Raw genomic sequence first — 14132 nt, 5'->3', positions numbered from 1 at the left:
CCTGTGTCCCAGCAGTGGGAATATAAATGGGCTTATGATGAGTACCAATAATAGTAAAGAGAATATGTAATAATAATTTGCGTGTTTTTTTTCATTACGAATTACTAAAATCATGTATATATTTTGAAAATTATGCTATGTGTTATAAATAATGTAATAGGCGTCGCTTAATAATGACTATAATTTAAGCCAAAGTCACAAAATAAACATATTAGTAACCTATCATTTCCACGCACAAAATGAGATTTTATACAAAAGCTCCGCATATCATTCGTAAATTTACCGTTAACAATTTTTATATGAATATAATTTTCCCGCGCTCACGGAAAATTACACGGACGCAATAAATAAAGCTCCCAATAAAAGCAGGTGGCATTTAACATCTCCCATAACTCATTCTTAATATTCTTGTAACTAATACATTGTAACTGCAAGGGCAATAATTCAAGATGAACAATGTCAATACATCGTTTATTGCGCGAATGCACCGTCAATTCAATTCTTCCACTATTCAATTGAACCCACATGTAGAGGTCTTGAGGTCATAATACAGCTCATACTGTGTTATTTGGGATGGTCAAGTGACGAGCGGTAGCGATCGGACAAACTTACACGGTTAAAAAGACATGCATCCGCTGAAATTATATATCTAAGGAAACATGCCTATATTTTTATGCAATGTGTATAATTCCAAGAGAATGATTTGATGAGTTTGAACGTCGGTGTAAGCAGAAAATCGCAGTAGGATTTTTTGATATACATAAAATTCAGGGGCATTGAGTCAATTGACTATCAGTCTCATAGTATAGAAAATCTTATAACTTATATGCAAATATCTCCCGACACCATACGCAATAAATTTTAATGAATTTGGGCATTTTAAAAAGGACGAATTAATTTATGTAACATTATGGAATATGTTATACATCCGATATAATATTATAATCAATAAGTATAATTGTCAAAAATTAACTCCCTAATTAATTTTATTTGAGACTATTCAGCCCGCGACTCTTCCTGCGTCAAAAGAAATGCTCATAGGAATAAAACGTCTTACCGCGGTAAAGTGTAGCATGTGTCTATATAATATATATCTCCAGACTCCAAACATATATCGTAAACATCGTTGCATTGTGACGTGAAAGAAAGAGACAAACAGTCGAACACACATTGCATTTTTTATAATTAGTAAGCATAGTATTCATGTGTGCTCTATCAAGGTCAGTTGTTTGTTAACGATCGCTTCAGATCATCACGAAGACCAATCATGAAGTTTACGCGAAACACCCAAGGTTATTTAGCACATGTGCTCAGCGCATATGAGTGCTGTGTTGAAGATTGATTGCTCCATTTCCCGCGCAATGCCGCGAATATAAAAACAAACTAACGTTCTTCGTTAATTTGCGTAAGCTTTAATTGCTTTTTTTCAATTTCTTCAGAGGTTACAGTTTTAATACGCGATGTCCAAGTAAAGAATAGAGAACCTGAGAAAAAACGTTTTTATTTTTGAGAAAATTGGTTTAATTCTTGTTTGATTTAAAAAGTAGAATGTTTCCGTAAATAAAATATAGACATTTCAAGAGATGGTCACTTTTCTACACAATAAAGAATTTATTTAGAATAGTTTAAAGGAATTCTCATTCAATTATTCGACATGTTACTCTACTGATATTATAAACGCGAAAGTAACTCAGCCTTTCTGTCTGCTTGCTGTCAGTCTGTTTCTCACACCATAACCACTGAACTAATACGAATAAAAAATGCAATTTGGTACAAAGGCAGCTTGAGACCCGGCGGGATAGGAATTCTTACGGCAATCGAAACTGAGAATAAATCCCCAGATCTGTGTATCTTTTTCTTTGACTAGTAGGCGAAGCCACAGGCAGCAAGCTTATTGCCTCATCATTAATATATCCATCTCAAAAAAATTACAAATAGATATAACTAAGCAACAGTCGTACAAAAAGTCCTAATTTCCCTCAGTTCCGCTCCATTAACCACAAATTATCTGCTCTCACTTCTATTATAAAGGGCTCTTGTATTACGCCTAACAAAAACGATAAGTGAAACGATGACGTTTGAAAAAATTATCTTTATATAACGTAATCTTAAATACTGTTAATGTAGGCTATTATCCTACTAATATTATATCCGCTGTAATAATAAACACAAATAACATAGTCTTATTAGGTCAAACTTAGATATAAATAAATACAATATGTAATATTAGGTGCACACACACTATTTTTAGCATACTAATATTTTCACAAAGCCCTTAAATCTTTCCAATGCAATGTCTTTCTAATTCGTTTTATTTGTTCGTGTCATTCATTCCTCATTCCATTCAAAACATCGAAACATTCATACTCATTCACATGTTCTAAAAACAACCAACACACAGTATAAAAGGTTACCCATTTATAAGTTAATCGAATGTTCGCCTGAGTGGCCAGTGGCCTTTGTCAATATTCAATTTGCTTCCAACAGATATACCTACTAGGTGTTGCTCTTTTGATCAATTGGTTTGTTGTGAATACAAACCTATAATGTACTATTACTAGTATATATTTAGACAATATTTTCTATGTAATAAAGGGTAACTGAGCAGACGAATCACTTTCGTCTGATGGTTAACAATCACCTGCGCACGAACATTTGCATATGAAGCCTCTGAAAATTCGTTGCCTGCTTTTAAGAGGTCAAGGAAAAGGAAGGGATTGACGGCGGGAATAAAGGAATGGACTGGGAAGGGTAAGAAAAAGGATACGCGCCAGCATGGATGCATTCGAAAAGCGACAGTAAATACCTTAGTCTACTTGATAGCAGTTACTATATATTTTAATTAAATTTATTAATTATGAGTTAACGACCCTCTTACGTCTGGATCTAATTATGTATAAATTATAAACTCTTTTCTCAAAATTTTATATAAATCATTTCAGCCGCTGCTTATTTGAACCTAAAGTAACAAGATGTACTGCATATATTTTTTGTTACATTTTTAGTGACCAGCTACTGAATCTTTGTAAGAGATAATTATATATTCTTAAAAAGCAATAGCATATATATTAAGCAAGATAAATAAAATATACTCGTATTTACCTTGTGTATGTTGCTAATGGAAGCAAACTCCTCTAGTCACAAGAGGCTCTCAGCCCTGAGTGTTAGCTAAGTCTAGACTTTTGCAATATCTGCTAACGAACAATTGGTGCTCTGTGGAACAGTTTATAGAGAAAGAGTAATATAAAAGACAGATGAATATAATACATATTTTGCAAATATTTTGTTCATTTCTTAATTGGTTTAAAAATACTTTGATATGCCAAAAATCAATTCATTATTCACAATATGATTTCACCAGCGTAAAGTAGATATATATTGTATGTACACAATATTTCTAACATTCAATACATACTAATTCTAAATCTTTGCTCACACTTTGATTCATCATTATATATAGCATCTGCAAGACATTTAATTATCGTAACTTAAATCATAACTTCGCATAATCCAAATGTACAAACTATTCCTATATATAGACAAAGACAAATGTAATTATCGTAACTTAAAAACTTTACACAATCCAGATGTACAAAGTAAATTTGAAAACAAAATTTAAACAATTATACACGATATCTCGTTATATAACATAGCCATGTATATATACGTGCAGAATGTTAATTTTAACTCGTGTCCACTGAACTGTTTTACACGGGCGGCTGTGCTTGCTTTCATCCGTGGGTGGGCACGCAAATTGGTGGATTACCCTGGATCTCACGTATCCCGATAGTTACTCTATATTCACTTTATGCTGCAAGCATTTTGTCAATTCGTATAGTCTTAGGAACTATGTGCAAGTTCATGGAACTATTTTCCCATCGTTCACTGTTTATTGCCATTTCTCATACAATATTCCAGGACTTTTAAAGTTGTTTTACAGCAATAAGTATCTTGTAACCTTAATTAATAAGGCTATTACATAATTCATCGTTGAGAAATTTAAAATAACCTATGCAAAAATAATTATTTATGCATATATAATTTGTCTATCCTTTGATTAAACGCAATCTTAATAAAATATACGTTACTATAATACATGTTTCAATATTGATCACACCTTTCCAGAAGATTACAGATGGTATGCCAACAAAGGAAAATATCGAAGAGTTTATTTTACAGTATCGCTTGAAATATAGCCTTTTCCATAATTATCCGCACTATCGAAACATATTTCATAGCCAAATTAGTCCCTTGTTGGGTTGTTTAAAACTCTAAATATAGTATGAAAAAGTAACATCCCCATTACCAATATCCCATTACGACAAAAATAAGAATGTAGTTTATCTCCTGTGTTGTAAACTCTCTTTATTAAAAATTTTATTTAAACAATAGCATAACATTAATTTTTAATATTAACAAAAACAAAATATTACGTTCAACGGCTAATAAAAACACTCATTACTTGAAAACAATTAAAATTTTCCACTTGTTTATGAAACGCTTTGTTTTGCGTGAAAAAATTTCAAAGCTTTCAACTTTCAATTGAGTTTTGAACACGTCATACACACAACGTGCATGAGAGTAATTGAAAATGTGAATGCTAAAAATAAGCAATTTGAATTTTACAATAGCCTGAAATGTTTTGAACATTTTATTATATATATTCAAAACACAAGCTAATTCCGGCTTCACCCGTGGTACAAATATAGGCCATGTCACATGATGATGCAGCTTTCTATGGTGAAAGAATCTTTCAAATCAGTCCGGAAGTTTTGTGTTAAGACGTTACAAATAGACGTACGAAAACACAAATTTAGTGTTTCCTCTTCATAATATCAGTTTAGTTTATTAAAACGAGATTTGATTGAAAAAGGTGATTGAGAATTATTTGTTACTTAAAGAGTCCTATTATAATTATACTAACTAGTAATGAAGATTTTGTACAAAATAAACAAACGTAAAATGGCAATCGGCTAACAAAACCCAATAATTATTACATTGTTTCCATTAAATAATCCGCGGGGAAAACGAAAGAGAGTATATTCCATTTCCGACATACCATTTACTAAAACTTATGAACAATACTTTTTCAAAGTCACAAAGTGAGACAAAAGTTTAATTGGCAGTATTCGGATCACACAAGACTCAATCAAATCTAACTTTCGAATTGAACGAAAAAAAAACTCTTCGATTTTCGCATCGAACTTTATATTACATTGTAATAATTTATTGTTAAGGTTGTTAACCATTTTTGTTATACGTACAACATGGTGCCACTTTAATAAATCATTTATATTTATTTTTTAGAAAAGAGTATAATCCAAAAGAACTAAAACATGATAGATGAATCAAAATTACACAGTGTCTTAACATAGTAAGTATCAATAATCATGGCAACATATAAATTGTTTCATTAACTCGTATTCAATTAAAACATTATAACGACCATATTACATAATAAAAATTGTAACAACAATACATCAGTTTATTATAACACCGGATATTATACAAAATATTCGTAATCAAATATATAAATATCACTTTTCATATAGTATCTGTTACTATCATGAGTTTCCATTCATCTCAGCTCTATTATATCCCTCTTCAAAGAAGTGGCAACTGTCAGGGATAAAACAACACGATAACAGAATGTTGCTGTGAAAATGTCTATTCCGTGAATGATTGTTTATAAAGCATAGATTCAGTATATGGTTCGTATTATAGTATTGTATTATCTGTGGTTATTATAAGAGAACTGTGAGGTTATAGAATCAATCAATTTTCTTTTGTTGCTGACTGTTCTTTCAATGTAATTCTAGATCGGCAACAACGATGGAAAAAAATCTTTGGGAATAAAGAAATATCTTTTTAGAAGAGATTAACATTAAAAGCGAAAAGTAGAAACCTCTCACTATGTAATTATATAGAGCCTTAACATTATTCACAAGTCGAAAAACACTAATTCATTTCACTTAAATCGCATATAAATTATTTAAAATATTCACCAGAAAAGCTCAAGCAATTGAACATTATTTTTAAAAAAATTACACGCTTCCTTACGTAAGCCTTGACTCGTAATTTAAAACAACAAAGCAATATTATACCAGGACTACACGTGCGGCACTGCACGTGGATGACCTAGCTTTTGTTGTTAACAAAATTTTCAGAGGCTAGCGAATCGGGACAAATTGGTCCGTTGGTAATACAAGCGTTTAATTAAAGCATTCGCATCTGACGCCAGGGAAATGAATAAACGTTCTTGAACATTCTAGAATGTTTTAAATCGATTTAATTGCTATCTTGCTTTATAGTGATTACTCCGTTGTTAGCATTTGAGTATTGGAATAGTAATGTATTTTAAATTACAACCATAACTTACATGTATTTTAACCATGAATATCTTCTCAGGTATTACAAATTTCTTTTTTAAGTGATAATGTTAATAAGTGTGCAATATATCAAAGAAAGCAGTGATGTGACTTTCTTAAAACTGGGAGACATTTCGAGTAGCTGTTAATCTAAGATTAAAATTAAATTCTTGAGGGAAATATTATATTTATTGTAATAGTAAACAAAACAATGCTATGAAATTTTATATTAAAGTAATAAAAGTCATAATTAATACAAGGGTGACCTTTGATAAATTAAATTATGTTGCTCAAATTGTAAATGTCACGTCTAACATTTCGGTTCTGACATATGTCGTAAAAGGCTTCCGTTACTTTTAATTCCAATTAATTATACTTGAAATATTCATCTCAAATAGTAGTTAAATATAATGTATAATCATCAGTATATAACAGTTTTGCTTTTATTTGTATGGATTGTTTGGTTTTTAGATTGTGAAGTATAAACATAAAAAATGGCGGAAAGACAACATAGCAACATAATATAACATTTGTTAAAAATGTATATAAAAGGATTTTTCTATAGCCACTAAAGCTCATGTAAGAATTAATGCGAACTTCAGTTGAATCGATAAAGTTATTATCACAGTGGTTCACCGCATCTCTCGACATAATCTGTGGTCGAAAATCTCATACAATCTTGTTGGAATCAACCCAACTATAAGCGTTCTGAACTCAACAAATTTCTATACATTTCAAATGCGCGGAAAATGAATTCAACTGCTTAATTTTACGCGACATTTCCTTGGTTAAGAGAGATATTCTTTTAGAGGACCCTTTAAAAGGGACGGATACCATTAAATTAGGTATGTTTAGATTGCAATTTATGCTTCTTTTATTTATTTTTTTCGCTGTAACGTCTACTTACAAATGGTTTTAATTATTTACTACAGGTTATCAATTAAAATGCAAACCAACAAACCAATTAATTTTAGATTAGTATTGGTTATTTATTATGATCACTTCGTTAACCTAGTTAAAGAAATTAAACAATTTGCAAATGCAAACTAATTTGTTAAATATACTGCTAATAACAAACCTAACATGTAATTTAAGCATATAATCTGAGAATCGTTAAAATTACTCAATACACACACACACATAACTTGAAATTCATTAAATTTTGTTCTATAATATCTGTTCATAAGAGGTTTACAAGCAGTTTTCATTTCCAAAAATCATTGTTATCTAAGCAATACAAAAATCGTCTTTATTTATTTAATGAGTAGGTACTTATAACCAAAAACAAAAACATGTTCGAATTGTCCGATCTAGACCAAATTAAATGGAGCATGGGATGCACCAGCTTTCAGATAATGAAAGAATCTTAGATTCTAGATGATTCTTTTTATACAGGGTAAACCGATTTTTACACCCAGTGAAAAAAGTTACAAACACAAAAAATACAGGCGAATTGAGAACGTCCTCCTTTTTTGAAGTCGGCTAAAGGTGAATAATGATCGCAATTTCATGGAAATTCATTTGAATATTTATCACACTTTTAACGACAATACACCGCCAGCCGAAACTTGTTTAATTTCAAACGAATCAAAATGGTTTCATGTCATTAATCGTTCGTTACATAATACATTTTACCTGCACGCCAATCATTCCATTATAATATTATGGTTAGTGACAATTGTCAACGATATTTTGGGTGATGTACGAGGGTTTGTTGAGTGGCATTTCCATTGTGTGACGAAGATAATACGAAAATAATTGCGTGTTTTGGACGTAAGAGTTATGTTATAAACGTTTTATTTGTATGCTAAATGATGGATTGTTCTAGTGTGTTTGGGTTGCTATTGGTGTTACCTGCTAAGACCCAATGGTTTTGGGAAAATGACAGAAATATATCAGATCTTTCGGTACTGAGAAATTTTTGACGAATTGAAAAAAAAAACATCCCGCGGCAGGATTCGAACCCGCATCATTTCGCCGAACCTTGGCAAGGGCTCTCGGCCATGACTAGCGTAGAAAAATTCGATTACATAGGCGTCCTAAGCAATCAAATTTCTTCCACTCTTTCGGTTTCATATTCCCAAGAGACATGATGGTATTTATAGATATTTTAAGATGATTACAACCATCCCAACTAATATAGAACATTATTTTAATGATTAAAATATTCTACCGATGTATAAAAGTAAGCGAAAAACTTACTCTTTAACTTTAGACAAAACATTGTGATAAATGTCCAGAAATACTAATATCATAAAGAAATGTTTATCAACTCTCGTATATCAGAAAATACCTCCCAAAAGCCTCGTTATGCTGCTCATTGAGCCGCTAACAATTACTGGGGCGATTCACTCTTGCGTCCTTTGATCTATTACAAATACTTTGAGATTTCCAATCATAAGCTTCTGTTGTTTAATGGGAATACAGCACTTTCTATTGTTTCATTTGGCGAGTTTGCTTTTGTTCAGTCGTTCAAAAAATGTGTACGGGATTGGCTTTAAGAGATGTTGGAAAATTTTCAAGTAGCTTAATTAGTACGATGTAAATCAATCGCTTGTAATAGCTTTAAATTTAGTGGACCAATTTCAAACTTTCAACGTTGGATACGTACGCGAACCCCGAGTGCTATACTATAGGCTGTATGTACCCCGAGCAAAGGTGGGGCGGAACGTATAGTGCTTGTATATACAACAACATCATGTCTTCTATCTTTACAATAAAGTACCATACTTGAAAAAATTTAAGAATAAAAAAAAATCGTGAAAAGGTATCGAACTTACGTCTCTTGCCATATCAGAAAGACGTCTTACCACTCGACCACTCATTTTCCTAAAGCAATTTTATTTGTTCTACTCTTTCTGTTCTATGTGACAAGGGGTAAAACCCAAAATCAATTTAAACCATGCAAATTGTGTTCCAGACCTCCAATTCCCGATCGACGTGTCTGGTGTGCAGAACGACCACCCGTTCCTAGACGCGGACTCTCTGCAGTCCCTGTTCCGGCGGCTGACTGCGCTCAACAGGTGCGCCAACATGAAGCTGGAACACCACCACCATCAGAAGAGATCGGTGAGTGCACACAAGTTGAAGTTCAACAGATCTTTAGGTGTTGGGAATTTAGACCTTTTGGTAGTGTAAGATTAGGTACATTATCATATGTGACATCTTATGTGATGTATAAAAATAGTATATTTTAGTAGAAAAGGGTAGGTTTGTATTTTCATCTAAAATCAAGTATACTTTGCCTAGTTAGACTTGATGTTGACACTAGATCGATAATGTATCGTTATGATTCAACTTATTATTCAGAAAAGTAATGATTATGTTCCACATTAAGAGTTGGAATTTTTTTTTTCAAAAGTATTAGATTATTTATTTACATATATAATTCTTATATCCAAAAAGTAATACCCTACTTTTAAACTAAATCAAAATAATTATAATGATATGTAGTTCTTAACTTAATAAATATCAATAAATAAATAAAAAACTAATGCTACAAAAACATTTCTGAATAAGTGCACTCTAATTGAATCAGGTACAACCCGAAAAGTCAACAAATTTAGTTTTTCACTAGCGTTCCACTCTGGACCCACACACACCATGGTACACATACAACTTATATCACTCAGTGAAGATGCAGTTTTCCAATTATGAAATAATTTTCGAAATCGATCCAGTAGTTTTCGTATAAAATAATTACAAACATACACACAAAAACACAAATATTTCCTCTTTATTAGTTTACCTATAGACCTTATTGGAAAACACTTCCCATATGTTACATGAACTGAACGTCGAACCCCGGGTCCGTGCAAATAAGAACTCGTTTTTACAATGCTCATTATTTAACAAGTTTCTTTAGTACAACATTTGCTAAAAGCTCGTCGATAACTTGAATAAAACTGAGCGTTTACGACTCGCTATCTAAAGTCTAGATTTAATGACATCCCTATGCTCCGTTTGGGTGCGTGTGCCTACTTGCTTGTGCGGAAATAATTATAACATGCAGAAGATCAAAAAGGTATCTATCTATAAAAAATATGCAATAGATAAATGTTTCTCTAAACAATGTGTAATATCAACATAGATTATAAAATTTTGTTCATTTATGAACGAAATCTTTATTACTTTAGTAATAAAGATCTTCAAATGTAAAACGCAGATTTTATTTAAATAACAGAAGTTTAATTATAAAATCGCAAATAAACTTTCGTTAAATATTTTAAAAACGTAGTGATGTTCTGAAAACCATTTTATGTAATAATAATTGATTCCGTATTTTAATGAAACGTAAATTTATATTTTATATTTTTATAAAATCGATACCAGATTTCAATTTCATTCCGTATTGACATCGATAGATAAGAATCAATTTTGTTGATACTAACTATATATTTTGCAACATCATACGTTTGTATCCACAATACGATACAATCAACGTATATATTTGACAAAATCGCATTTTAAATCCAATAATATGCTTTAAATTATAAATGTTAAAGTCCAATTTTATTTAATGCAAATTAATTAGAAGTGTCATACTCGCTTCAAACAGTTTTTTTTATTAAGATATGTTCCATCAGCCTAGCTTTCTTTCATTGTATAAGTAAAGTAACATGAGATATATAATAGAATACCCTCAAACGTTCGAATAAAAAATAATACAATTATATTTCAAGTAGTCGAGAAAATCACCGCTTAGAATCGCAAGATTACATTCGTATCCCCATCATTTCCTTCCAATTAAAATTAGTAGTATTTCCTTAAAATTAGTAGTATTGAACGTTTTATTAGAGAAAAAAGCACTTCGCTTCTCAACGGTTAACGTATCGCAAAATAATAATGTAATATCGCAAGAAAATCAATTATTAAATGCAATTTGTTGAATGGACGAAGTGAACGCGGCACGTACCCACTAATCGTAATAGCTCTAGTGAAAACTGATATAGGAATGAAATCAACTGCAACTTTCCGTTTCCATCTAATCGTTTTTACATAATCATCTTTTACTCTTATTTAAGTGCGGTTTCATTGACAACATTGCGCATTGAGTGGCGCATACTTTCTAATTCACTTGTTTGTGTTTGTTATTGTAATATTGTAAACGCGATTTAACTTTTAGAAGTAAGTATTTGCATCATAAATCTATAGTGCATCGTAAATACATTTTTATTAGTGTTTAAAAGCACTTCATTCAATAATTCACCTCTTGCGATAGATATTGGAAACGTCTAATAAATGAAATTCACACAAATTATTGAATACCTCTTTTTGACCTCTTCTATAATACAATATTGTTGTATTCGAGAGTTTCTGAGTAATGCATGCACACTTAAAAAAACATGTTGTATTTCAAATTCGTAAAAAAACATCAGCAAATCTTTGTTATGCAGCATCACCCGCAGGGGAACTCTAAAAAAGCCAAAAGCCCTTTATCCCTCAGTGATTATACCATACCTAGTTCAGTATTATATTATCTGTGACCATACTAAGGCTGATATTAGAGTTACCTGATGGCACGCTAACCGTCGGTGCTATCGTCGGTATGAATCTATAAACAATAACGTGTAGGTACCAGCGTGTGCGGTACATACAGTTTCATACGTTTCGCCTGACAGCACCAGCAGTCAGCATGACATCACCGTGACGTCAGCGTGTCAGCACTAAAGCCAGCCTAACTCCGACCGTGCTGACATTAAGATGCAATCAGAGCAGTTCATTTATATCCAGATCCCGAATTAATATGTGACACGCACATGAAACGTAATTAATCAAGTCACTGAGGATATATTTACCTCTAACAAATTGAATCGGCTATGACGAAGACGTAGTGCCGAGAGACGTTAATGAAATTAAATTTCCTCGTCCTTTATAATTTTATTGAATTGCATTACATGGCGGGTGTGTGTTTACATTGGTGGGTAGCAATCCAATAATTAATTAGTAACAAATATTCCTATAAATTCAAAGATTTTTTAAGCATGTAAACTTTTACAAATTTTTATAAATAAACTGCGTTCCGCCCTGGTTTTGCTCGTGGTACATATGTAGCCTATAGCTTTGCTCAATAAATGGCATGGCGTAGTTCCTGAGATTAGCGGATTCAACCAAAAAAAATAAAGTCTCCAGCTTTATAATATTAACATATAGTTAGTACTCAATATATTTTTTTTATATTAACTACAGTTTATATAATTCACTAGTCATAAATTAATACGGTATTATAATTGAAATCTCTTAGAATATTAATCACAACACATAACGAGTTACTTTCTAAAGCGTGATAATAAATAACAAATTTGAAACGTAAACATATCGTAAACAAACGTAACACAAATCAACAAATTTCTTAAGGTCTTAAACGTGTATGGATAATACAATCGAATAATGGAAAAGTAAAGGGATAACTAAGCACCAACTAGGGATAAAAACAGTGCATTAATGAACATTGCGTTTCTCACGCGCAATAAAAACTGCAATCGACGTGGCCCGCATAACAAACCATTACATGGTTACAAAAACATTTATCAACTAAGTATCATACCAAACATGTATTCGGCGTTAATTGCGCGCATTTGATACTGTAACCATTGAATTAAAAACGAAAAATTTCCTTGGAATCAATTGCGGAGTTCTTAATGAAAGCCTGCTGAGACACTACCACATTGAATTGAACGCCCTGTCCTACATGTAGTTATGATTTTACACTACACTCAACTCGAAAATGGCATAATTGGATGTCTTAACAAAGCTAGACTGATAAGAAAACAATATTATAAATAACAGGACAGAATATCAGGAATAACAGCACATAACGGCGCTTTCGGCTGAACACTCATAGTTTCATCAACGCCCCCCAGCCACTTGGTGGTCTACCATATTGAACGACTTGGAGCGAGCCCGATTGAATAATCAGACAGCCCAGGATAGGCCATCCTGCCGCATGAGAACGAGGAGAACCGACTTCAAATATAGAGATAAGGCAAAGGAAAAAAAGAAGAGACTCATAGTTTCATCAACAATATTAAGAAGTTGTTTTTCTTCTAAATTCTAAATCAATACACACCGTGACCGAGCACTTACTATAATTACATAACCGCGTTACAGCGCTCAATCTCTAGCGTAATATCCTATCAAGTAGCCTAAATGTCAGCGACGCCGTTTAATAGGATTGGAATTGCATTTTAAACCCGTTAAATAAGTTGTGGCTGTACTGAAAGTATTCGCTAGGCACCGCGGCGTAATGAGGCTAGGAGGTACATTTGTCTTTGTATTCAATGTTTATAGTAGTACTAGCTGACCCGGCAAACGCTGTTCTGCCTTACTCTTATCATTTAGGGGTATGAAAAATAGACGTTGGCCGATTCTCATAGATACCGGATAAGCACAAAAAATTTCATCAAAATCGGTCAAGCCGTTTCGGAGGAGTATGGCAATGAAAACTGTGACACGAGAATTTTATATATTAGATAGATGATAAATGCTAGTTTGAATAAGTGTCGATGTTAAGTAAAGACACATGTAAATTGTAAAAAATATAAAGCAGTGGTGGCTCAGCAGTGAGAACCTCGGACTTCAAAATCGATAAGTCGGGGTTCGAGACCGGGCGAGCGTGCAGGAAATAAATTGATTTCTCAATTTATCTGCACATGTAGATGACTTCACCACTGCTTAAAAACGGTGAAGGAAAATATCGTTTAATTAAAAAAAAAAAACTAAAAAACACGCTTTAGTGATTGTCTCACTCCTGATCCGGAGTAA

The 14132-nt window shown here is 32.3% G+C and overlaps 1 protein-coding gene across 3 annotated transcripts in view; it reads left to right on the top strand.

Annotated features, from left to right (window-relative positions):
* The window catches only part of LOC119829201 (rho GTPase-activating protein 7), a 212828-nt gene that overhangs the window by 170902 nt on the left and 27794 nt on the right, over positions 1-14132 (top strand). For all 3 annotated transcript variants that reach the window (XM_038351603.1, XM_038351604.1, XM_038351605.1), the window contains exon 3: positions 9289-9437. In XM_038351603.1, coding sequence (XP_038207531.1) covers positions 9289-9437 — 149 coding nt within the window. The remainder of the gene's footprint in view (positions 1-9288; positions 9438-14132) is intronic.

This window comes from Zerene cesonia, chromosome 9 (genome assembly GCF_012273895.1).
Source record: "Zerene cesonia ecotype Mississippi chromosome 9, Zerene_cesonia_1.1, whole genome shotgun sequence".
Lineage (NCBI taxonomy): Eukaryota > Metazoa > Arthropoda > Insecta > Lepidoptera > Pieridae > Zerene > Zerene cesonia.
This window is presented reverse-complemented; position numbering and strand designations above follow the sequence as displayed.